Source organism: Bos indicus, chromosome 10 (assembly GCF_029378745.1).
Source record: "Bos indicus isolate NIAB-ARS_2022 breed Sahiwal x Tharparkar chromosome 10, NIAB-ARS_B.indTharparkar_mat_pri_1.0, whole genome shotgun sequence".
In the NCBI taxonomy this organism is placed as follows: Eukaryota; Metazoa; Chordata; class Mammalia; order Artiodactyla; family Bovidae; genus Bos; species Bos indicus.
The window spans coordinates 61160242-61187837 of record NC_091769.1 but is presented as its reverse complement, the minus strand read 5'-3'; the positions used below and the strand labels follow the sequence as shown (position 1 = coordinate 61187837).

At 38.4% G+C, this 27596-nt stretch overlaps 1 protein-coding gene and 1 pseudogene across 3 annotated transcripts in view; one reads left to right on the top strand and one right to left on the bottom strand.

Annotated features, from left to right (window-relative positions):
• Positions 1-27596, bottom strand: part of SHC4 (SHC adaptor protein 4) — a 136928-nt gene that overhangs the window by 58242 nt on the left and 51090 nt on the right. For all 3 annotated transcript variants that reach the window (XM_070797586.1, XM_070797585.1, XM_019968874.2), the window contains exon 3: positions 2757-2820. In XM_070797586.1, the coding sequence (XP_070653687.1) occupies positions 2757-2820 (64 nt within the window). The remainder of the gene's footprint in view (positions 1-2756; positions 2821-27596) is intronic.
• Positions 25211-26313, top strand: LOC139185156 (hypoxanthine-guanine phosphoribosyltransferase pseudogene; annotated as a pseudogene).

Here is a 27596-nt window from a genome sequence, read left to right as displayed (position 1 = left end):
GTACATCCATGTTCATAGCAGCATTATTCACAATCGTTAAAACATGGAAGTAACCCAAGTGTCTATCAACACTTGGTGGATAAGCAAAATGTGATATATACATACAATGAAATATTATTCAGTCTTAATTAGGAGGGAAATTTTGACATATGCTACAGCATGGATGAACCATGAGGACGTTATGTGAGGTAATGTGAAATAAGCCTATCACAATATGACACTGCATGATTCCACTTATATGAGATAATTAGAGTAGTCAAAATCATAGAGACAGAAAGTAGAATGGTGGTTGCCAGGGGCTGGAGAGGGAGAAGGATGGAAATTTATTGTTTAATGGGTAAAGACTTTCTGTTTTACAAGATAAAAAAAGAGTTATGGGCTTATTCCCATTAAATTGTTTAACTAGATTGTGTAAAATAACTTAATTGCTTAATATGAAATTACAAAGTGAAGGCTTGGGGAAAATCGGCTTTTTTAGAAGCAAACAATTCTAAATATATTCTGTTCTTCAAATAAATGATTTTCTTTCTTAAAAAAAAAGAGTAATGCAGATAGACGGTGTGATGATTGAGCAACAATATGAATGTATTCACTGAACTATACACTTAGAAATGTTTACAATGGTAAATATTATGTGTGTTTTAACACGATTTTTCAAATTGTGAAGAAAAAGAATATTAAAAATATGAAGTACATAGAAGAGTCCCTGGCATGTATTAAGTACTCAATAACTCTTTAGGAGTAGGCAATGGCAACCCACTCCAGTATTCTTGCCTGGGAAATCCCATGGACAGAGGAGCCAGTCGGGCTACAGTCCGTGGGATTGCAAAAAGTTGGCCACAACTGAGTGCACGTGCACATTCTGTATAAATCTAGCTATCAAGGAGTTAACTCAATAATTTCTCTTTTTTCTTTACATGTTTACTTTCTGGAAAGATGATAGCCTGGTTTGCTTTATTTTGTTTTCCAGTGTGGACTCCCACTAATCCTGAAATGAGAAAGTCTTAAGTTGGGATCATCCAGTCACAACCTCCTATTTGAAGAGGTTATGAGAGGCAGGAGGAGGTTAGAGGCTATAGGCAGATCATGGGTTCTGTCAAAGAAACTACTCATAGGAGTTCTAATAGAATGCAAGGACCATTCACCAGTTTCCTGTACTATGGGGCTCACTTGAGTCACTCTGGGTGACAATGGATTCAGCCTTAAGAGATAATGAGCAATGATAAAAATATGAGGCATGGATTTCCCTGGTGATCCAGTGGATAAGACTCCATGCTTCCAAGGCAAGGGGCATGTGTTTGATCCCTGGTCTGGGAACTAGGATCCCAAATGCCTTGTGGGGTGGCCAAAAAAAAAAAACAAATGAGACAGGGTGGTATGGTAATAGAGCACTAAGCTGAGACTAAAAACCTGGCTTTGACAGTTGGCACTGACCTTGATCATTCTAGTAACTCAAGGCAAGTCTCTTTGAGCCATACTTTAGAAGCTAGCAAAGTGAGAGGGTTTTTCCTGGGAGATCTCTAAAAATCCTTCCCCTCTTAAATAATCTACAGTTCTGTAACTGATATGGCTATCTTAAGAGCCTTTGACTCTCTCCTTTGGACTTCGAAGCAACTATTCTAGGTTTAATAACTTAATACATAATTGGCAGAGATGTATTAATACATCTTTTGTTACCCAAACATGATTGACCAGAGTGTTGCATTATTCAGTCACATAACAAATCACTGGCCACAGGCATTTGTTTCTGCAAAAACTCCTGGTCGGTAATGTGCTAATACAATAATACTAACTGCCATTATCATTGAAAGCTTATGTAACCCAGACACCATGTTAACCACTGTGATGTACACATCGCTTCATTTGATTCTTACCTAAGTCTATAAAGTATGTGCTATTTTCTCCCATTTTATAGATGAGGAAGCCAAGGATCCAAAGGGTGAAATGACTTGTTCAAGGTCACACAGTTACTAGGGGCAGAGACAGGGTTTAAATCCAAGTCTAACATGGAGTCTTGTGCTTTCTTTCAGCATAAAAAGCTCCTTCTACCCATTTACTATCCTACTGCTACCAGCACCCATGTTTCCATTTGAAAATAGGCCATGGAGTCTTTTTTTTTATTATTTAAATTTATTCATTTTAATTGGAGGCTAATTGATTTACAATATTGTATTGGTTTTGCCATACATCAACATGAATCCGCCACGGGTGTACACGTGTTCCCCATCCAGAGCCCCCCTCCCACCTCCCTCCCAGTACCATCCCTCTGGGTCATCCCAGTGCACCAGCCCCAAGCATCCTGTATCCTGCATCGAACCTGGACTTAAAAGCCTAAAATGTTAAAATGCAGAATACATACATTATAAAATATTGAAATTGGAAGGTACCAAAACTGGTCATTTTGTCAACAACTTAACTTACAGAAACAAAAATGAAGTTTCTTACAGAGATGCGATGCCATGCTCAAAGGAAAGTAAAGACCCAGCCCTGCAACCAGATTTTTTCTAACTTGGAAAGACTCAGGTGCTTTCTCCACTCTGTCCCTCCAGGCATCACCATTTCAGACAATGTCTGGCAAGTCAGAAAATTTGAAGAAGAACAACTTTGAGTGCATCTCAGATAGCATGCCAACTAATCAAGGCTATTCTGGACCTTGGGTCATGTGGTGGAATGAACAAACAACTATTTCAATATTATATGTCTTTCCCATAGTTAGGGAAATATAAAACAAAAAGACCACACCATTATTTATTTACCTTTCGCTTTTTAATGGCTCCATTTGCCCCAGGGACAGCTTCACACAGGCGACTTATTGCTTCCCTATAGAACAGAAACCATATAAGGACTCAGCAAGCTATCAAGTACATAGTAAATGTTCAATAAACGTTAGCAAGTTGTTATGACCAAAATGTACACTCAGATGATGGTGAGTCTGACATAAAGGGCCTCCTCCACTCCACAGGAGAAAACTGAGCTTATTCTCACCACAGCTCAAACCCAAGAAGACCCAGCAACTAATACTGAAAAATTGCTTTATAATAAGGAGTCCTATATTCACCTTCATTGTCTCTTTCCCTTGGGTTTTCAAGGTTGGTTTTCAGCACTGTACTGTTGATTTCTAACCAAAAAGGATGGATGGGACTTTACTGTCTGGGAATATTTCACAGTGTTATCTTTAGCAAAATCCCCTGTGGTGTTGTGAATAAAAAGCTTCATAGCATCTCATCGCTAAAAACAATTAAATACAAAAGAATCCAACAGTAGAAGTTTAAAAGGATCGGGAGAGAATTAAACTTCAAGGTGGTCTCAAATGGAACCTTATTGACTAAGTTACTGCTACAAGCCATTGAGCTTTCGTGTAATTTCACAGAAGAAAAGAAAATCAATAGCAAATTTCCTCCTTTGCTTATTTTTCTGTCCTTACTATATATTGCACTTCCTGAGAGAAAAGCACCACTAAAAGAGGTAGTTGCTCCTTAATGGAAGTGGTGAATGCACTGGCGCCCTCCTCTCCAGAAATGCAGTTGTAACTAAGAGCTTTTGTCTCTGGGACTCAGCATTCAGAACCACCCAAGCTTTCACTTGGCATAATCTGAACCTTTGCCTGTGGCTTTCAACACACATATTAAACTTTTCACAAAGCAAATGGAAATCTCTAAGCTCCTTCCGGATCCACTGGACATCATCATTAAATTAGCACACACACACATATTACTACAGTTTTTATATATATTAGATTTCATGAAAATATTTTCTATGTTTTGATTTTCAAAGGAAGGGAGATGCAGAGAAAGGAATGCAGATCCATTAAAAATAAATATGCATCAGATAGACAAAAAAAAAGAGATCTATATATAGCTCTATACATGTAGTAGTGCAGAGCTATGTACTCAACATAATTATCTGCAACAAATGGATAAAGCAGCTTTTTGATTTAGCATATTTATTGTTTCTCCAGGATTCCAACCTTGTTCTCTGGAGTCAAACAAGACAACTTTGAGAGTTGGGCTCTTTTGTTTGCTTGGCTGGCTGATGGTTTGAGTTATCTTAATGTTAGTCAGTAATCGATGAGACACATCTAATTGATCTGAAGCAGCCTACAGCGTTGCCTGAGCAACTAGACCTGCGCCCTTGTTGTTGGTATTTAACAAAGAGGGATTATGGGAAAGGTGTTCTTAGATCCTGTACTCCGTGAGAGCCAGCTGGGGTCCTTTGGTCTAAAAAGCTCCCTGTAAATGGGTTGAAATAAAAGTATAAACAAAAGTGGACACTGATGTTGCCAAGTATAATAGCAGTTATTATTAGAAGTAGTAACTTTTATAAGTTTTATGAAGTGCTTTCCCAGGCACTGTTTTCTTGATTCTTGTTCCAACTGTCAATAACATCTAACAAAATGTAAAGTTGTGAATTTGGATAAAGGGAATACTTTATAGGATGAGCAGCCCTCAAGAAGAGTTTGGAAGGGTGAGTTTGGAATTGGGAAAATTCAGACAGAGGGGAGAGCAGGTGTGAAGATACTCAAACATAAATAATTACAACACGTGGGGAGCTACAGTACTTTGATATTGCAGGAGGACAAAGTGTAGTAGAAACAAGAATGAGTAAGAGCTAAGAGATGGGATTAGAGTCTGAAAACGTTTTCTGAATAAAGCCAGATAGTAAATATTTTAGACTTTGTTCTTTTTTATTTTTTTTTTAAACTTTACATAATTGTTTTAGTTTTGCCAAATATCAAAATGAATCCGCCACAGGTATACATGTTGAACTCAGCCATTGGAACTTAACAGCAGCAGTAGACAACATGCAAACAGATGAACACAGCTGTGTTCCAATAACTTTATTTCTAAAAACAGTTAGCTGGCCATATTCAGCCAAGGACCATAATTTGCCAACTTCCTGATTAGATAATTCACCTGAAAGGGGTTAGAAATAATTCAGTTTTAAAAGCAGGAAAATGTTAACATTCAGTATAATTTTAGAACTAAAAATTGAAACAACTGTAAGATACTTGCTCCACTCTCATTAATTTCACAAACAGAAAGAAAATTACAAAGCCAGTATTGACAGAAAAAAGGGAATAATTCCACTTCAGGTATATTTATCCACCACTGGTGGCCTTACTTAGTATTAATATAAAAGATGACAAATGTCATAATATTTATCAGAGTTTTTGACAAGGAAGGAAGAATTTGTATTGAAACAGCACTGAGTAGTTATGTAAAAGAAACATTCATTTTAGAGTAAAAAAAATAACCCCAACAAAACAAATCAGCATAAATATTGCCACTTGCAATGTTAAATATTAGGACTGTAGAAATATGGAGGGAATCTACATAAATTAGTGGGAAAAAAGAACCTGGAATAGCATATGCACATTGGTAGCAGCTATATAAAATTAATTCTGTATAAACAGGGACATAGAAAAAAGCATTAAAGAGTAACTTGGCTTAGAGGGTTTTTTTATGTGTGTGATTTGCTGTTTCCTGTTTTTTATTCTATTGATGTTTAGATGTAAACAGTGTTTTGTTTTTCTTCATCGTTCAGTTGATTATAATCTTTTAAAATATTCAAAAGAACGCAAGTTAGTTCCTCAGCAGGAGTTTTGCTCCTGTATTGTGGAGATGTGAGGGCATGTCAACAATGTCCCTATGGAGTGACACAGCCTGTCTCTCTTTTGCCAACAACTGCAGAGGTCAGAGAGTGTTCATGTTACAGATAATAACAGACTTTTATTTCTCTTGTTCCCCTCCCAGCTTATCCTTTAATGCCTCCATCTTTATAGCCACTAAGACCAGATTTTTCTTTTCAGTGTATTGGGTAGACTTGCTGATTTTCACTCTCCAAAGTTTCACAAAGAAAAAACTCTTGCCCAGATTTAGCAATGCTTTCACATTAGAAATCCCTATCTTTAGATTTCTAGCAAGGAGTTTAAGTTTTAATGAAGAGGCATCCTATTTATATGTCAGGTTCAGCACTAAGCACCTTATGGACATCAACTCATTTAGTCTTAATAATATTATTTCAAGGTAAGTATTTTATCCCCATTTTACAAATGAGGAAATTAAAGTTCAAAGAATTTTAATAACTGCCTCTAAATAATTCAGCAGATAGTGGGAGAGACAGAATTCAAATCCAAGTCTGACTTAGAAACCCAGACTCACCATTGGAGGCACCATATTACCAGGTGCATGAAAAGGGGGGAGTTCTAGGCTTTAGGGACTGGGAGGAGAAGTATATGGTCCTTTCTCTGCTCGCTCCCCACATAGAAAGGGGTTCCTTGATGCAGTATGGCTGTGGTAACCCACCAAGGGAATGAGGCAAGGTGATGGCAGTCAGCTCTGGGGAAGGCTCATGAGGATGTCCCAGGCCCGTGCTGTCCCAGCCCTTTGCTTTCCATACACTGGCTTATTATCTCCTTAGGGATAACAACAGCATCCAGAGCCTGGCCCTCGGAGGAAGAACACACGTGTGTGCAAAGCACACTCACTCAGAACTTTAAAGTCAGCTGAGACACCAGATGCTTCACAGGTTCAGAAAATCTCTTAATATACAACTCAAAAGAAAAAAGCAGAAACTTGTGCTTATGAACTTGCTTTTACAAAATAGTTATACTGTACACCCACATCCATAGCATTAGTCACAATAGCTAAACCATGGAAACAACCCAAGTATCCATCGACAGATGAATGGATAAGCAAAATGTGGTACATACGTACAATGGAATATTATTCAGCCTTACAAAGAAAGGAAATTCTGACACATGCTACAACATGATGAATGTTGAGGACATTATGAAAAGTTAAATAAGACAGTCACAAATGCAGATACTGCATGACTCCACTTACTTGCAGTAGTCAAAATCATGCAAAGGAGAATGGTGATTGCCAGGGGCTGGGGAAGAACGGGGAGTTATTGTTTAATAGATACAGAGCTTTAGACTTACAAGAGGAAAAGAATTATTGGAATGGATGGTGATGATGGTTGTACATCAGTGTGAATGTACTTAATACCACTGAACTATACATTTTAAAATGGTAATCACGATGGTAAGTTTTATGTTATGTGATTTTATCATAATAGACAAAAAGAACTGCCAAAAATACAGTAATTAATTAATTTTTTTTTTTACTTTAGACTAAAGTGGAAGTGAGAAATAGAATTAACGGACTAGATCTGATAGACAGAGTGCCTGATGAACCATGGACAGAGGTTCGTGACATTGTACAGGAGGCAGGAATCAAGACCATCCCCAAGAAAAAGAAATGCAAAAAAGCAAAATGGATGTCTGAGGAGGCCTTACAAACAGCTGTGAAAAGAAGGGAAGCGAAAAGCAAAGGAGAAAAGGAAAGATATACCCATTTGAATGCAGAGTTCCAAAGAATAGCAAGGAGAGATAAGAAAGTCTTCCTCAATGATCAGTGCAAAGAAATAGAGGAAAACAATAGAATGGGAAAAACTAGAGATCTCTTCAAGAAAATTAGAGATACCAAGGGAACATTTCATGCAAAGATGGGCTCAATACAGGACAGAAATGGTAGGGATCTAACAAAAGCAGACGATATTAAGAAGAGGTGGCAAGAACACACAGAAGAACTGTACAAAAAAGATCTTCACGACCCAGATAATCACGATGGTGTGATCACTCACCTAAAGCCAGACATCCTGGAATGTGAAGTCAAGTGGGCCTTAGGAAGCATCACTACCAACAAAGCTAGTGGAGGTAACAGAATTCCAATTGAGCTATTTCAAATCCTGGAAGATGATGCTGTAAAAGTGCTGCACTCAATATACCAGCAAATTTGAAAAACTCAGCAGTGGCCACAGGACTGGAAAAGGTCAGTTTTCATTCCAATCCCAAAGAAAGGCAATGCCAAAGAATGCTCAAACTACCACACAACTGCACTCATCTCACACACTAGTAAAGTAATGCTCAAAATTCTCCAAGCCAAACTTCAGCAATATGTGAACTATGAACTTCCAGATGTTCAAGCTGGTTTTAGAAAAGGCAGCGGAACAAGAGATCAAATTACCAACATCCAGTGGATCATCGAAAAAGCAAGAGAGTTCCAGAAAAACATCTATTTCTGCTTTATTGACTGTGCCAAAGCTTTTGACTGCGTGGATCACAATAAACTGTGGAAAATTCTGAAAGAGATGGGAATACCAGACCACCTGACCTGCCTCTTGAGAAACCTGAATGCAGGTCAGGACACAACAGTTAGAACTGGACATGTAGCAACAGACTGGTTACAACTAGAAAAAAGAGTACGTCAAGGCTATATACTGTCACCCTGCTTATTTAATTTATAGGCAGAGTACATCATGAGAAACACTGGGCTGGATGAAGCATAAGATGGAATCAAGATTGCCAGGAGAAATCTCAATAACCTCAGATATGCAGATGACACCACCCTTATGGCAGACAGTGAAAAAGAATTAAAGAGCCTCTTGATGAAAGTGAAAGAGGAGAGTGAAAAAGTTGGCTTAAAGCTCAACATTCAGAAAACTAAGATCATAGTATCTGGTCCTATCACTCCATGGCAAATAGATGGGGAAACAGTGGAAACAGTGTCAGACTTTATTTTTCTGGGCTCCAAAATCACTGCAGGTGGTGATTGCAGCCATGAAATTAAAAGACGCTTACTCCTTGGAAGGAAAGTTATGAACAACCTAAACAGCATGTTAAAAAGCAGAGACATTACTTTGTCAACAAAGGTCCATCTAGTCAAGGCTATGGTTTTTCCAGTGGTCATGTATGGATGTGAGAGTTGGACTGTGAAGAAAGCTGAGCGCCAAAGAATTGATGCTTTTGAACTGTGGTGTTGGAGAAGATTCTTGAGAGTCCCTTGGACTGTGAGGAGATCCAACCAGTCCATCCTAAAGGAGATCAGTCCAGGGTGTTCATTGGTAGGACTGATTTTGAAGCTGCGATTCCAATACTTTGGCCACCTGATGCTAAGAGCTGACATTTGAAAAGACCTTGATGCTGGGAAAGATTGAGGGCAGTAAGAGAAGGGGACGACGGATGATGAGATGGTTGGATGGCATCACCGATCAATGGACATGGGTTTGGACATGGGACTCCAGGAGTTGGTGATGGACAGGGAGGCCTGGCGTGCTGCAGTTCATTTGTTTGCAAAGAGTTGGACACGACTGAGCGACTGAACTGAACTGAACTGAACTGAAAGAGGATCAATAGATCTCTCTCCAACAAAGGCCTATTTGCGCAAATACTCTTTTTAATTCTAATGGGTCCAATGCCCCAACTCTCGCCCCTCAGCATTACCCCTAGAAAACCATCTGTGGGCCTCTTGGGAACCCACAGACCTCAGGTTAAAAACCACTGCTTTAAACCACTCCAACTGTTTTCTTTGCTTACATCAGTATTAATGAATCTGAAACCCCAGTCAGAGAAAGCACATATGTGCTTGGTTTCCTTGCCTTTCTTCTCAAAGATCTTTTCTTCCCCTTAGACTGGGACCAAGAGATTAACTGTAACATTTTCAAGAACAAATAGTACTTTCAATGCTTTTTGGCGTTCTTGCCACACCCTGCAACCTAAAGCACTGACTTTACACATGCTGAGGAAAAAGAAAACAGAGATCCCGAGGCAGGGATTCCTCCCAAGATGACGGTGCCACCACCCAAGCTGCCCAAGCAGCCTGCATTTCTGCATAACCCCTTGGAAGCTGACAACCATGGGACACTCTCCAGCAAGCAAACATTCAGCAAACGTCCTCTCTTAGAGGAGCAGGACTTTTCAGAGTTTAAATGGCTAAAGATTTCCATCCTGGGAGCCTGTACTAGAAAGAGAGAGAGAGAGACCCAGAGAACCAACAGTGGTCACTTTGTTTATTGTTTTGCCACATGAGAGAGAAGGGGAGAAGCAGGCTGATGTAAGAGAATGAGAATGCAGTTGAAGATTTGCTTTTAAGCATATAAAATCCTGCCTACGCCATAAGACCGAAAAAAGATATTTTGTCTGTTTTAACAGAGCCCAAACGTCACCCAAACAAAGCTACCTTTCTTCATCAACCCCTGGCCGCTACAGTACTTAAGTTATAATTTTTCCATGTCTTTAACCCTTAAACAGTTAAGCTCCTCTGGAAGCAATGCTGCCCAATCATTGTGTATTTTTGTTTTTGTTTTTTTTTAATTTGGAAGGCAATATCCTAATCCAAGACAAAGTGGAGTGTTTAAGGGAGGGTGGGAGCCTGTGAGACAGATTGTTTCTAGTGAATGTCAAAATGCAGTTCTTCAGTAAATAGGAAAGCCAGAAAATGTGTCACATGAAACCAGGCAAATGGCCCAGGAAAGCAACTCTCCCCATCTCCACACACACACACACACACACACACACACACACACACAGTTCCTTTTTGTCCAAACCAATAGAAATGAGAATAACTTTTATTCCCTGAAAGAGCCTTTCCAAAAAAAGAATTCAAAAATATGTAAGTAGAACAAAGTCACAGGGGATTTTCCCTTACTTTTCATTTCCAACATGAATCTTTAAATGAATCAGTTAATAATGTGCAGGGACAAGTTGTCACCTGAATGTCTCAAACCGCTTTCCTATTGATGAATGTGAGGATTGTAATTCAGACTCCACATCGTGTTAGTTTTATGTTGTTCCAATTGTTCTAGGGAAACTAGTACCTGCTTTTTTGAAATCTTTACCTTCAGAACATCAAAGCTCAATGATCTATGTGTTCAATTTTGTTCAGCTTGGTGAAATTAAAGACCTCCAAGAATATATGCAAGCCTCAGACAGGACACTTTAGAACATGAGCCTGCCTCCGTGGCGATAAGCACACAATGAGTGCAGTCAATGGCCCTAGACCAGCAGAAAATGGAAAACTTCAAACTCCCTTTGTGTTACTATCAAGGGCATTGCCCATGCACTCTGGGACGGTTGATGCTGCCCATAAAATATATCCTTTCATTTTGGAAACAGGCACTTTGGGTCCCAGGATGGTCAAATCAAACCTTTTAGGAATGCCCACAGCATTTACTCTCACATGGACTTATCTCACCACTCTGTTCAACCTGAATTCTATTCAAAATCTGATTATAAAGTACATTTGCAATTCTACCCAGCCCAAGCCACCACAGAACACAGGTTGTTCTGTCTATTTTGTGATTCTGCCCTTTGGCTCTGATGCAAAGGTTAACCCATGAATTGTACTTTAATGAAGTTGAAAGACCATTCTGTCTCCACGGTAGCACCTCCCTTGCAAGTCTCCCCGCAGTAAACAGAAATGAAGTCCTGATCTTCTCCTATCCCCACAATGATTTCTCATAAAATGATCACATGTTTCAAAATGCAACGTGGCTTCTACACCTTCAAATACAAAATGAGATATGGGGTTGATTTCACACAAAACACACTGGAATTGGTAAATCCAAAAGACTGTCCTCCTTTACTTTGGAATAAACTAAAACCATTCTGTTTTAGACAAAATATTCTAAATTATTATTAAGGCATATCTTTTGAGGTTAAAAAGTATACTGATCATATAGTGTGGTCACTTAAGAATTTTTTTAATGAATTTAAAAAAAACAAAACAGATTCAACATAATCACCCACCTTTATTCATCATATTTCACTCCAAATGACGCTTATCTACTTCCAAAAATAGGCCTATCTTCATAAAAGGAAAATTTGGTGCCATTTAAGATACTTAATACAGTTTGCCATAAAGGTATGTATAATGTTGAGCAAGACAATAATGGGTAATATGAGTGTATAACTCCCACCACTGTTTAAAAAAAATAACTTTCAGTGTTTTATGGGCTATTTGGTATATATACTACAGATTTTATCTGGCAAGTCCAGTTTTCAAAAATGTGTGCGTGTGCCTCCAGAAGGAATCAGTAACTGGTCTAGCCAGTTGGGTCCACTGGTGGGACAACTTTGGCCTGCATATTAGCTAAGAATTCACTGAGATAACCATTTAGGTAAGTGGTAATCAAACTTCCAAGTTCTTAAAAATTAACTGGCTTGCTGGTTAAAAATGCAGATTCCTGGGACTGTTCTTGGGATTTTGATTTTATAGGTCTGCAGGTTAACAGCCTCCCCGGTGATTCTAAAGCAGATCATCTCAAGGACCACACAGTAGACCAGAACTTCTACTTGAACGCACTGCACAGGGTGCCTGGTTCTGTGCTCTACAGCTTCACCCAGATGGCTGTTAGTGGACGTTAAGGAATTAGGTCACTTGCTCCAGGCAGCTATGATGGGGAAGGCTACGCACTTAATTATGTTCCATTTGGGGGGAAATCTGTATTCAATTTAGTCAGTCAATGTGCTAGGATAGATATTTAGTATAATCGTCTCCTCTCCCCTCTGTCCTCTTTATCTCTGCTCTTCTCACAGGAAAGGCTTTCATCAGAGGGTATCTGAAGACCCTGAATATCTTTGTTCCCATGATCCCCTGCACACATGGGTGGTGATAAGTGACCTGCATTCTGTCCCGTATCTGGCAGCCTGGATGTTGAGAGGTCTAGACCATATGCCCCTCGAAATATATTCATGTTCTAGGCAGTGGTTTGCAACCGTGGCTGCACACTGGGGAAACACCGGGGAGCTTTAACAAATCCTGATGACTGGGTGTCATCTCCAGACATTCTGATTTAGTGGGTGAGGGTGGACTTGAGGATTGGGAGTTTTAAAAGCTCCCTCAAGTGTTTCCAATAGAGCTGAGTCAGATTGAGAACCTCTTCATAGCAGTAATCACCATGCCTTTTTTTGTCCAGGGCCAGAGAGTAAAAACTGCTAGGCTTTGTGAGCCATATAGACTGTCACAACAACACAACTCTGCCTATGCAGCTGAAAAAGCAGCCACCGACAACACGTAAGTGAATGGGCATGCCTGAGTGCCAAAAACACTTACGGACACAAATGTGAATTCCATATAACTTTCACAAGTCACAAAATATTTGTCTTTTGATCCCCCACCCCCAATCATTTTTAAAAAGTCAAAAACCATTCTTGGCTCAAAATATGGCAAAATCAAAATCAGGTAGCAGGTGGTTTGCTGAGCCTTCTTCTGGAGTTAACCAGAAATGAATGTAAGAGGCCATGGGATCACAATCAGCTATTAGCTTGTATGTGGCAAAAAACCTATTAAAACACAACCTTTTAATCATCACAGACAGATTGTTTATACGTACTTGACCTTGGTCTAGCTCAGTATGTTGGTACAGGAAGCAGCTGGGTCTTAAAAGAGATGAGTTTTCTACTACATAAACACAAGGGTTATGGAACTGCTTTTACATACTGTTAATTATGACCTTCCGCTCTTTGTCTCTCCTACCAGCATTCAATGACAGCAAAAGAGACACTGATGTATAGAACAGTCTTTTGGACTCTGTGGGAGAGGGAGAGGGAGAGGGTGGGATGATTTGGGAGAATGGCATTGAAACATGTATAATATCATATATGAAACGAGTCGCCAGTCCAGGTTCGATGCACAATACTGGATGCTTGGGGCTGGTGCACTGGGACGACCCAGAGGGATGGTATGGGGAGGGAGGAGGGAGGAGGGTCCAGGATGGGAAACACATGTATACCTGGGGCGGATTCATTTTGATATATGGCAAAACCAATACAATATTGTAAAGTTAAAAAATAAAATTAAATTAAAATATATTAAAAAAAAAAAAAAAAGAAAGGAGAGGGAAACCGAAATCCTTCTTCTTTTTGTATCAACTAAGTTTCATTAAGTGACATGATATCTTATACATGATACAGAAGAAAGTGCTTGGGGGAGATACATAAATAAACAAAAGTGCAAAATTACTATAAATGTTAACAGGGGGAAAAGTGGAGGGTTCTAATTTATCTACAACTCCTCTATGATAATAAAAAAAGGCTGGTTGAGTGGGCTCTGCAATCAACAGCCAGAATTCAAAATTTACCAGTCTCCTATAATCTCTGTGATATTGAACACATTTTTAAAGCTTTCTATGTCTCAGTTTCTTAAATTTATAAAGTGGGAATAATGATAGTGCTTAGAACAATGCCTCAAAAATGTTATCCATAATTATTGCTTTTTCCTTAAAATGTCTATCTGCTTTGAGAACTGGTTCTAAACTGCTTTTTACAATGTCTAGTACCCAACAGCACACTCTCTGGTTATAACTGGAATTATACAGAAAACATGTAGAAGAGGCCCAATTATGTCTGTTATACATACAGCAACAGATGGTCCAGGTTTCTATAAAGGCAGAATGCCTACTTGATTTTCTTTAGATGCCTCCATGGCACCTAGTGGGCTGCCTTGGACATCCTGAATGTTCAGTATGTAAATGTTTAGACAGCTCTATGGCACTGAAACAAAGTATGATCCTTGTCCCCTTGTATAACCCAGATCCCCCTTCAGAACAGAAGTACTCATTACCCTGGTTGTGGGAATGTTCGCTGCTCATGTCTCACAGCTGAGTTCCTTCCCCAGAACTTGTCTCTCTTTTAGTTACCTTTTAGTTACCATAAACATGTCCCTCCCAAGAGGCATGACAAATGACATGACATGACATGACAAATCAATACGGTGTTCAAAGGCCTGGTCTCCGCACCCAGGAGATATGCTGAGGGCTTTGTTGAGACAGCATCACTATTCAACACTGCCACCATGTCAAACCTGCAACCCTCACTCCCCTATGTGTTGATCTTAAGAATTCTCCCAGTATACCTTTTGCATTTAACTCTCCATCTCAGCATCTGTTTCTAGATCCATAAGTCCTGCTAATGAGCTGCTGCCAGAATTATGCTCCTTTACTTTGGCATAAACATTGAACTAGAAGATATCTTCCCTTTTTAAAAATTGGCATTGTCAGAGCTAATAGTGAACTATCCTTTTTTGTTCAAACATGCATGCACACTCACATTTTCCTAGAGGAGGTGCAGCTCTCATAAGCTCCAACTCATGTTTAAGTAAATGGGTCAGAACCTACATTTGCTCCATTAGGCATTTCACAGTTTTCCTAAGGAGAATCCTGATAAGAAATGGAACAAATCTGACTGGCAAAGGGAGAGACTGCCAACTGTCTAGCATTTCCTTTGACCACAAAGCCTTCTTTTTATCAAAGAAAAGTCAGGCTGAGATTACTTTTTAATGAATTTTTAGTGCTTTCCATCTAGCTCACTTCCTAAAAGCAACTGCATCTTTGATTTTTCTGGATATATGGTATCTTGAATCCAGGCCAAATTCCATACACTAGGCTTCCAGGGAGAACCTCAAGGCCCAAAGATGATGGATGATGGAGCCCTTGTGATTGACTGCCCCACTAAAAAAGGATAGAGACTCAATCCCTTCTTAGCCAGACGCACTCTGAGGCCCACGCTAAGCTTTCTCAGGAGGCTCCTATGCAACCGCAGTACTGGTGTTTCTAAGAGCAATGGTACAAAGGCCTATTTTACTTGCATTGTTAAATGATTCAGACCAGGAAATGACCAGTGTATCCATCAAAATCAAAATTAGAAACCCAGTTTCTTGGTCCTAGAGACATTTGCACAGAATATACTGGAATATGCTTGGGGTATTACAAACATTCAGTACTGACTTTTAAAGGAAACCAAAAAGGGCCAAAAAGGGAGATACCAGAATATATTCTCAACTGGCTCTGCACAGTAAAGAAGGCTTGAGGGAAAAAAAATCACCGGAAAAAGTTATTTCATTCAGCAATTGAAGCTAAAAATACTGAGGTCGTCCCCAAATGCATACACTTTAACATTCATGCATTTTAAGCTCTAAATTAATCTGTTTCTCCTCAAACACTTGAGGCGATCCACTGAAATCCATACTTAGATATGGACAGATAGCTAACTAGTCTCACTTAGATCAGGTGAAGTGTGTATACTGCCTGTTAGAGGAAGAGTGCATATGTGTTCACATGATAATATATGCACATCTGTAAGTTTCTGTAGATTCATATGGATAAATTAGCAGGTTCTGATTTCAGCTGCAACATGTTTTTAGAAACAATTTCATAAAGTGGATCATATTTTCCATGGAAAAAACATTTTAATTGGAAGTTTCATTCCTGACAAAGGATTTCTCAACAAATCAAATATAGATACTATAAAGAGAATTAACAAAACTAATCACCATTTTATAAACCTCTACAAATACGTAAAACACTAGAATAATGCCCTGCATCCCATAAAAACTGCATAAAATACACAATACCTACACATGTAGCCTCAATGTTTCTTGAAATACACAAACACTGCATCGACATACAGGTCAATTGAATTGTGTTCAAAAATTAATAACATTTCGATTAACAATTCAGAAAACCTTAAATTTTAGTGGAGCATTTGGGGGATGATTTAAATATGTCCAATCTTTTTTTTTAAGGTATTCAAAGAAAGTGATCTATTGTCTTCTTTTCCCTTTGAGGTAGGAATCTATTTTTTACTGCATTTACTACTGGCATTTTACAAGCTACTTTTTCCTCCTCCCAGTAATCGCCCTTCCCAATATACGAGAGCTGGAGAAGGGCATGGCAATCCACTCCATACTCTTGCTTGGAGAACTCCATGGGCAGAGAGGCCAGGCAGGTTGCAGTCTACAGGGTCGCACAGAGTTGGACACGACTGAAGCAACTTAGCACATGCACAAGCACAATATTCACGTGTTACGGAACTATCATTTTGCCACAACGCAACTCTGTCCTGGCCGAGGCTGACTGGCCCAGCATTGGGCCCCAGTCACCATCCTACCTGGGAATTTGACATCTGGAATTGAGAAAACCAGAGGTAGGGAATCCCTGCAGCCCTGCAGTCCTGACTCTATCCTTCTTATCTGTTTGATTGTCCACTTCTCAGATTCCAGGAGCTGCCTCAATATCCTTTCAGGAAATTCCCCTTTTGGCTTACCTAGGCAGAGTTACTTTCTGCTACTTAAAGCCAAAGACTCTTAATAAATATACCCACGGCAAGGAGATGTACTTAAAATTATTTCTTACACCTTAAAGCTCAGGTCAAATCAAGTACTATTCATACATAATGACCTAGAAAATGTGTACATTAGATGATAAAAGCATGTTACAAATTAATACACACTATCTAATCTCACCTTAGCTTTCAAACAAATGACTGGAAAAATCTTACACCAAACTACCACTACTAGTTACCTCCAGCAATTTGTTTATTTTTTCTTTAATTTTACCCTATCTCTCAGTTCCCACAATAAGCCAATTTTAGTATTTATAATCAGAAAAATATAGTGAAAAAGAATGTTAGAAATCAGATGTCCCAGAGGCCTGACATCAGCGATGGAGATGGTCATAGCTGAGTTGTTTCCTCACTTAGAAGTGATTTTTAAAAGGTGGGTCAGGCCTGCATTTACTGCCTGCACTGTCCCCCATCATCTTAGTCTATCCACAGCTATAAGAGCAGTTTCTTAGCTTCAAACCAAAACAATGTCACTAGAAAACATTAAGTGCTATAGGGACAGGATTTGGTGTAAGGGTTCCTGGATTTGAGTTCAGGGAAATAGCTGTGTGGTCTGGGGATGGTCCCAAAGACTTCTCTGAGCCTCAGCATCCCCTGCTCAAAATTACAGTACGTTCTTCTCAGGGTGATCATGTGCTTCATAAGAGAGCAAGGCAAGTGAAACAAATACCAGCTACTGTTAACTACTTTCACCTCCTGTCCTGCAGCAGCCCTCTTGGCCAGCAGAGTTTCTGGTTGGGCTTCAAGAAATTAGAACAGACTACATGCACTTTTCCCCAAATTATCTCAGCTGTCGGACCTGCTAGAAACAGGCCTTGACACTTCAGCTGTCCTTCTCTTACTGGCTTTGCACACTTTCAGCAAAACAAACTTAGACAACCTTGAATACTTCAAAAATATAACTCATCTAGTAACCAACGCTTTTTAAAAATTGTTGTAAAACACATATATAGTACACATCCATAAAATTTACCATTTTAATAATTTTTAAGTGTATAGTTCAGTGGCATTAAGTACATTCACATTGTCATGCAATCATCAGCACCACTCATCTCTAGAACTTTTTTTTCACCTTCCCAAACTAAAACTCTGTACCCATGAAGCACTAATCCCCTTTCCCTCTAACCCCTGGCAACTACCAATCTACTTTCTGTCTCTAGATCTGACTACTCTAGGCACTCCATACGAGGGAAATCAGACTACTTTTTTGTCTTTGTCTTTGTATTTGTCTTTTTGCATTTTTCCTTAGCAGAATATCCTCAAGCTTTGCAGTAGGCTGAATGTTTCTATCTCCCCAAAATTTCTATGTTGAAATCCTAACACCCAAAGATGACAGTACTAGTAATTGGGGCCTTTGGGAATCAATTAGGTCATGAGGGTGGGGCCCTCATGATGGAGGTTAATGCTCTTATAAAAGAGGTACCACAGAACCCCCTAGGCCCTCTGCAAGGAAGGATATGATCATTCTGTCATCCAGAAAAAGGCCCTCACCCCACCATGTTGGCACCTTGATCTCAGACATCCAATCTCCAGAGCTGTTAGAAATAAACATCTGTTGTTTATAAGCTACTCTATCTGTAGTATTTTGTTACAGAAGCCTGAATGGACTAACACAAGGTTTATTCATGCTATAGCATGTGTAAAAATTTACTTTTTTGCAGCTTTATTGAGATATAATTGACAAATAAAATCATAATATATTTAAAAGTATACAACATGATAGTTTAATAGCTGTGAATATTGTGAAAGAATTCCCACAATCAAGTTAATGAGCACATCTATCAGCTCACATATTTACCTCTTTTTTTTGGTGAGATTGCTTAAAATCTACTCTGTTGGCAAATTTAAATTGTATTATACAATGTAGTATTAGTCACTGCATTAGTATGCTATAGTCACTATGCTATACATTAGATCATAAAGGCCTTAATCATCTTAAACAAAAGCTTGTTCTTAACCAATAGCTCCCCATTTCCCAGCCTCACGATGCCCCATCCTTTGGTAACCACCATTCTACTCTGTTGCTATGAGTTGGACTTTTTATAAAAAGATTACACACATAAGTGATATCATGCAGTATTCATCTTTCTCTGTCTGACTTATTTCACTTAGCATAATGTCCTCCAATTGCATCCAGGTCATCAAAACCGGCAGGATTTCCTTCTTTTTAAAGGCTAATGTTCCACTGTATGTATATACCATGTTATATACCATGTTTTGTTTATCCATTCATCCATCAATGGATACTTGGGTTGCTTTCATCTTATGAGTCTGTGAATAATGCTGCTATAAGCATAGGTGTACAAACATCCAAGTACCTGCTTTCAATTCTTTTAAATATATACACAGAAGTGGAATTGTTCAATCATAAGATAATTTTATTTTTAATTTTTTAGGAACTGCCATATTGTTTTCCACAGCAGCTGCACCATTTTACATTGCCACCAGCAGTGCATAAGAGTTCCAATTTCTAACAACCTTGTCAACATTTAATTTGTTAAATTAAAAGTTTTTTGTTGTTGTTTGGGGGGTTTCTTCTAAATAACAGCCATTCTAATGAGTGTGAAGTACTATTTCACGGTGGTTTTTATTACATTTCCCTAATGATTAGTTGTGTTAGGCATCTTTTCATGTGCTTATTGTCTATTCGTGTGTCTTCTTTAGAGAAATGTCTATTCAAGTCCTTTGCCCAGTTTTTAATAGGGCTGTTTGGTTTCCTGCTGTTGAATTGTAGGAGTTCTTTATATATTCTGAATATTAATTCCTTATCAGAGATCTGATTTAAGAAATATTTTTCCACTCCATTCTGTGGATTGCCTTAGTGACTGTGTTTCTTGGTCCTGCTGCTGCTGCTGCTAAGTCGCTTCATTCGTGTCCGACTCTGTGCGACCCCATAGACGGCAGCCCACCAGGCTCCTCCGTCCCTGGGATTCTCCAAGCAAGAACTCTGCAGTGGGGTGCCATTCTTGGTCCTACTTGTGCTCAAAGTGCACCTGCGTGTGACATTGTGCTAATGACTGTGAGCAAAAGGAGCCCTTGACTCCCACACCCTCTCTCTGTGTATTTGACTCTGTCATCCTATCAGAATCCTTCTCAATTGCTTGCAAACATTTTTTAAAATTACTGTATCTTTGAAGACTTCTGAAAGGGATGTAATTGGCTATTTCATCTCAGATATCTGAGAAGCGAGATCTCAGTCCTAAAGAGGCTGTGAGGAACCGGGGTCAGCACAGCTTGAAACTAGCAGAAGTTGTCGTTATCCACACGTTCACACACACACATGAAACCTCCACGAGGGTTTCCTGATGTCTACACCTGTGTGAGAGGAAGTACTTCCACTTACATCAGTGCCTGCCAAGGAGGATCTGACTGTCATGTATCACTGTAACTGGTCTCACCAGCTGATAAAGGTCATTAATCTTGACCCTGGGAACCCAGACCCTTGCTGAGGTCTTCACATTCCTTTCTGACCAATGAACAATGAAACTTGCTTTATCCAACCATGTACATTCTGTTCCGGTAACTATTAATTCTTAGCATGACCACTATGAACTAAAACTTTAACACTCTTGATGTTTTTCTCCTTGCCACTGTTCTCAGTAAATGTCTTCACTGGGGGGTGTCCCCTGGTCTGGCAAATTAATAAACTCTTTATCCCCGCTCTGGAGTCTTTACTTTGAGTCCCATGTGGGCTGCAGTCCCACTCCTCACTGCATAGTCTCCTCACAAGTTAACACAAACTCACACACCAGATGCTGGAAATAACTCCAAATTTTACACAGACGTACACATGCTTATCCATGCATAGCTATAATCAATCTCATTCATACATTCCTCAGGAAAATTAAATAAATGCCATCCTGTCTTCAAACAAACAGATATCTGAGTTTAGCCACCCAGCATGCAGATATCTGACCTCTACAGAATATTCTCCCTCCTGACATTCACATTGCTTACAAACCTCATGCACAGGTAAATGTTCATTTCAGCTGCATTTTGGCTCTGCTTTGCCTGTAATGGTTGCTCACACACACACAAGTATACATTTATCTCTGAAAAAGTGCCTTTAATGTCCTGCTGAAGCCAAAGAATCAAAATTTTAAGACAGTGAATTAAATTTGCAGAATCAGTGCTCAGGAGCAATAACATTACAAACAGGAAATTAGTCCAATTACAACATCCTCTGAATTATGATCTCTACTTCCTTGCTGCTTTACTTAGTACCAATCACTCATTATAGCCTGCTTACCATTGACAGTAGTTCCAAAAAATACTACTCTGGGTCTTCTACCCCATGGAATGGAATGTGGCAGATAAATAACCCTTATGATCAGCTAGGGAAAATGAATTAAAGACAAGACCCCAAAAGGAAGCACTCACCACCCACCCTCTAACACCTCCTTTTCCTTCCCCCAGGGGTGGCCATCACAGGAATGAGGCAAAAACCCACCACAGACCACTGTTTCCCAGCTCTCCTGGAGCCTGGCATGGACAGATCCTGTGCTGGGTGCTTTGTACTTAGACTGGCTGAATTTATTGCCAAGTATGAGTTACATATGTAAAGCAATAAATACAGGAGGAGGACAGTGTAGTAAGACAATGATCTGGAGGCCCTCCCACCAACAGTATGCCCTGCCCTTGGGATAAATTCTGTCCCGTGGGGATGAACTAAATAGTCCCTCCATGTTTCCTATGAAGTTCTGATCTTCAGGGTTGAAAACCAAGCCCTGTTCCACCAGCTTCACTTATTGGGTTTACCCTGACATATAATTTATTCCTTCTTCTATATCAGAGGCAGGTTCTCACCCAGACACAAAGAAGAAGGCATCCTTAGTGGGAGAGGGAAGACTTTTTTTCTTTTTTGCATGATGTGAATGCTTATGCAAGGGAGGGAGTGAGCTTTAGGTTTTTGTGAGATAATTTTTTGTGTGTCTGTGCACTTCAGATCAAATTAGGGTTTTTTGTTTTGCTTTGTTTATCTTTGTTTTAAAAATCACGATGAATGGTCATTAGACTTATCATGGTGATCATTTTGAAATGTATAGAAATACCAAATCACTATGGTATACAACACTATGTTATCCTGGTATACACCAGGAATTAACATAATGTTGTAGGTCAATTATACTGCCAAAACAAACAAAAACTCATTAAAAAAAATCAGATTTGTGATTACCAAAGGCCAGAAATGGAGGAAAGGAGAATTGGATGAAGGCAGTCAAAAGGTATAAACTTTCAGTTGATAAATAAGTACTTGGGAAGTAACGTACGATATGTTAAATAACACTGTCATACATTATATATGGACGTTGTTAAGAGAGTAAATCCTAAGAGGTCTCATGGCAAGGAAAAAAATTTTTTTCTGTTTCTTTAATCAACCTTGTATTTATATGAGATGATGGTGTTCACTAAATTTATTGACAATTATTTCATGATATATATAAGTCAAATCATTTTGTTGTATATCTTAAACTTACACAGTGTTTGTTATATGTCAATTATATCTTAGTAAAACTGGATAAAAAATAAAAATAAAGAAATTATGAAAGAATAATCTTAAGAAATTAAAGAAAGAACAGCATAAAATAGACTTAAAAAGGAGGAAAGATATACTAAAGCTAGAGGGGAAATAAATGAATTAGAAAACAAAAAATCAAGTAGATCTGAATAATAAAACCCAACCTGGTTCTTTCAAAAGAGCAATAGTATAAACAAACCTCTGGCAAATCTGATTTAAAAAGATCACACACAGATTAGAAATGTAGAAGAAAGCATAATCACATATATAGAGGCTATTTAAAAATTAGATACAAATACTGTGGCCAACATTTTGTGATAAATTTGAAAATTCTAAGTAAAATACCCAACTTTTAAGGTAAAATTATCCAAATTATTTTACCAAAGGATAAGAAATTTGTAAAGACTAATAAAAAAAAAGATTTGACAATGGAGGTAACACTCTAATAGGTCCAGAGAGTTGTTTGGGCTAGTACCAAAGACTGTTTAAGTAGTGGATAATTCCAATATTGTTTAAAGTGCTGCAGTACACAGAAAATATGGACACGTTCTGAAATCATTTGTATTAGTCTAACCTATTCCTGAAACCAAAACTTCATGAGTATAGTTCAAAAAGAACACTCACTTATTATAAGGATGCAAAAATTTGAAATAAAATATTAACAATGTGTATGTAACTACTACCTATGATGATATGAAAATTAAGAAGTGTTTATAGCAGGAATTCAATGATTGTTCCATATTATAAAATCTATTAATGAACTTCTCTACAATAAGTAAATTAAAGGGGAAAATCCCATGTAACTATCATGACATACTAAAACAGCAGCAAAGAGCAAAGTTTCTTGATTCTTGTGGTGCTAGGCTAAGGTTCCACCTTTGTGCCTATTCATTGTATGACTTCGGGCAACTTAATCTAAATTTCATTTCCTCATTAGTAGAATGAAAGGTTTTTGTTTTTTTTTTTTTTGGTGGAGGGGGCAGCAAGCTATGCCATGTGACAGGTGGGATCTTAGTTCCCAGACCAGGGATTAAACCCAAGCCCTCTTCAGTCAAAGCGTAGAGTCCTAGTCGCTGTACCACCAGGGAAGTTCCTAGAATGAGAGTTTTTATTGGAGATTAAATGAGATAATGCTACTAAATTTTTTGAATCCCTCCCCCCAAAATAAAAATGATGATGAGAACGTTTTTGTTAAAGAGAGGAATGACTATGTCACCCTTAGTAAGGTTTTCATTTTCCCCTTCTCTTATTTCCTTTTGACATTGTTTTCCAGACTCTTGAAGGCAAACTATCACTGTGAGTCTTTGTTTTCCTAATCACCTTGTTTCTCTTTTCTATTAGGAACAACCTCCTTCTTTGCCCTTTTGCATAAACTAGATTATTAAAAATTAAGATCTGGTCCTAAATCAGTCAAGTGGTTAAATGTCTGGGTGAGAATTTGTGGAGGAACAATAGTAAAAGCCATTGGAAGGGCTCCCCAGTGACTAAATCAGAAGTCAGAGAAGCCTGCTAAGAGCCTTGAAAAGATTATAATCTGGAACTGCCAACATAGTATATGGCCTCCTTGTCTTTCTTTCTCTTTTTCTCTTCTGTGAGTATTTTCTATGCTCCAGAGGTCCTGTGAATTCAACCCCCAAACAATTGGTAGAAAGATCCCTCATAAAGATAAGAATTGACTCCATTTTCCTCTTCCGTTTCAACGGCTGACCCAAATGTTGTTTGTTAACCATGGATCCTCCTTTATTCCAGAACTTCATACTGCTGTCTCTCTATTAACTGGAACAGTGTACCAGCTAGTATAGAGATGGGAAGATGAATTAACATGGACAGAACATCAGACTGAATACATCTGTTTGTATCCAGAGCAGGAATTAGCTACACCAGCTTATCAGCATCCACACTGGATTAATCTTCTGCTTGATGGTAAATGTCGGGAGATAACCGTGGGCATGGCTCAGGCAGGGAAGAATCTGCCTATAATGCAGGAAACCAGGGTTCTATCCTTGGGTGGGGAAGACACCGTGGAAGAGAATGGAAACCCACACCAGTATTCTTGCCTGGAACAGTCCATGGACAGAGGAGCCTGGTGGGCTGCAGTCCATGGGGTCACAAAGAGTTGGACATGACCGAGCGACTAAGCACACACACACAGCTGTGGTCACACAAAATGAAGTTCTTTCTTTTAGAATTCTACCTGGTCCATTGAACTTTTTTTTCTTAGATTAAGTAGGATTATGAGCTAAATGAAACTCAGTGACTATGTGACATTGAAATTTTAAACAATTTGAACCTGATTCAACAGTTATGTATTAATAACATCCAAAACAATTGATAATAAAGCAACTTGAATAGTGGCTGAATGTGAAAATATATATAAGTTGAAAGAAGAAAGGAGAGGAGATAAAGAAAAATGGAGAGAAGGAAAGAGTAAATATTTGTGAAGTAGGGTGGAAACTAAAGCTTTTATGGAAAGTGAGCCACTCTCAAGCTTCCACAAATCTGCCCAAAACACAATCTACAATGCCAGAATCTACAAGGAATTATCGACACATCTACAAGAAACAATATCCAGATACTGGCCACCTTCCCTTGGATCTATATATTATTCATAAACTGAATCTTCATGGCAGAGAAAAAAATAGTCTTTTGCCACTTATTAAACAATAGGAAAATATAGACTTACAAATTCATAAATATTTTTTAAAGATAGGAATTAGGGGGTTGGGATTAACATACACACACTGATATATATAAAATAATCAGCCCCAGACTGCCTTCAGCCTGCGCACCAGCCGGCTACGTTATGGCGGCCCACAGCCCCAGCGTGGTGAATAGCAATGATGAACCAGGTTATGACCTAGATTTATTTTGTAAAACCAATCATTATGCTGAGGATTTGCAGAAGGTGTTTGTTCCTCATGGACTAATTATGGACAGGACCGAACAACTGGCTCGAGATGTGATGAAGGAGATGGGTGGCCATCACCTTGTGGCCCTCTGTGTGCTCAAGGGGGGGCTATAAGTTCTTTGCCGACCTGTTGGATTACATCAAAGCACTAAACAGAAATAGTGACAAATCCATTCCTATGACTGTAGATTTTATCAGACGGAAGAGCTACTGTAATGACCAGTCAACAGGCGAGATAAAAGTAATTGGTGGAGATGATCTCTCAACTTTAACTGGAAAGAATGTCTTGATTGTAGAAGATATAATTGACACTGGGAAGACAATGCAGACTTTGCTTTCCTTGGTCAAGAAGCATAAACCAAAGATGGTCAAGGTTGCAAGCTTGCTGGTGAAAAGGACCCCTCGAAGTGTTAGATATAGACCAGACTTTGTTGGATTTGAAATTCCAGACAAGTTTGTTGTGGGATATGCCCTTGACTATAATGAATACTTCAGGGACTTGAATCACGTGTGTGTCATTACTGAAACTGGAAAAGCAAAATACAAAGCCTAAGATTAGAGTTCGAGTTGAGTTTGGAACTACCTGGCATCCCATTGAAATCACCAGTGACATGATCCAATGTTCTCGTTCTGTGGCCAGCTGCTTAATAGAGCTTACTGCATGTCTCTCCTAAGAATTTGATCTGTTTTGTATTTTAGAAATGTCAGTTGCTGCATTCCTGAACTCTTCATTTGCACTATGAGCCTAAAGACTATCAGTTCCCTTTGGGTAGATTGTTGTTTGACTTGTGAATGAAATAGCTCTTAAACCACATCACTATTGACCGACAATATGGAAATTGTATGTGTAAGAAACATTTGAAGGGAAGAATGTATTAGTTTTTTAATTGGTATTTTAATTTTTATATATTCAGGAAAGAACAGAAGTGATTGAATATTGTTAACTATAGCAATGATTGTTTAGAAAAGTAACAAGCAGTCAGTTTCATATCCACGACAGCACTTAGAGGTATTGTTATGTCAGAGAAACCGTGTGTCCTGGAACTTTTTTAGTAGGTTTCAGTAGTATTAACTATATTTTCTTGCTTGTTCAGATTATTTCTGGTGAATCTTTGTCAACAGTTCCTTTTCAATACAGGTCAGTAAGTTCCAAAAACCTACCACTTTTTTAATTCTTCAGTGTAAAAATCCTTCAAATAAAGGCTATCTCTTTAAAGGAAAAAAAAAAAAATCAACAGAGAACTCTCCTCAGTACTCTATAATAAACGATATGGGGGAAAGATCTGAAAAAGAATAGATATATGTATAACTAAATCACTTGGCTGTACATCTGAAACTAACACAACATTGTTGGTCAACTATACTCCAAAATAAAATTTTTTTTAATTTAAATACAATAAAAATAAAAGATAGTAACAAAAAAACAGATACGCGACAGGGAGGAAGGATACCAACTATTACAGTTCTTCTGCAGAACAACCTAGCAATTGGCGTCTAAAGCCTTCAGAATATTTATATTGTTTGACCTAGTTCTAAACCTTGAAGCCATTAAGCTACGTGAAATAAACCAGTCACAAAAGGACAAATACTATATAACTCTATCTATCTGAAGTACCCATAGCAGTCATATTCATAGAGACAGAAAGTAAAACTGTGGTTGCCAGAGCTGGGGGAGGAGAGAATGAAGGGTTATTATCTAATGTACAAAGTTGCAATTTAAGAAGATGAAAAACTTCTAGAGAAGGATGGTGACAGTTGCACGACATGAACTTACTTAATACCACTGAACTGTATACTTAAAAATTGTTAAAGTGGTAAATTTTACATTATACATATTTTACCACAATTTAAAAATGCTTGTGAAAATTTAGCAACAGGAAAAATGGTCAACATGGGAGAAACAGAATCAAATATTCTTCAGATTGTCTGCAAAAATCATTGTAAGCTCATGTAATAAAGAAAAGATCAGAAGGGTATTATTCCAAAGCAGAAAATGCTAGTAGACATTATTTCCAGGTGAGATTATGAGTGATTTTCTTTTTCATATTTATCTGTATTTTCTAAGTGTTCTAAATAAATATATAGTATATTTATAACTAGAAAAATAAATTAAAAGCCCACCCATACATCTCTATCCTCTTACCCTGCTTCATTATTATAGTAATGGCACTAATTACTACCTGAAAATATATTGTATATTTATTTGC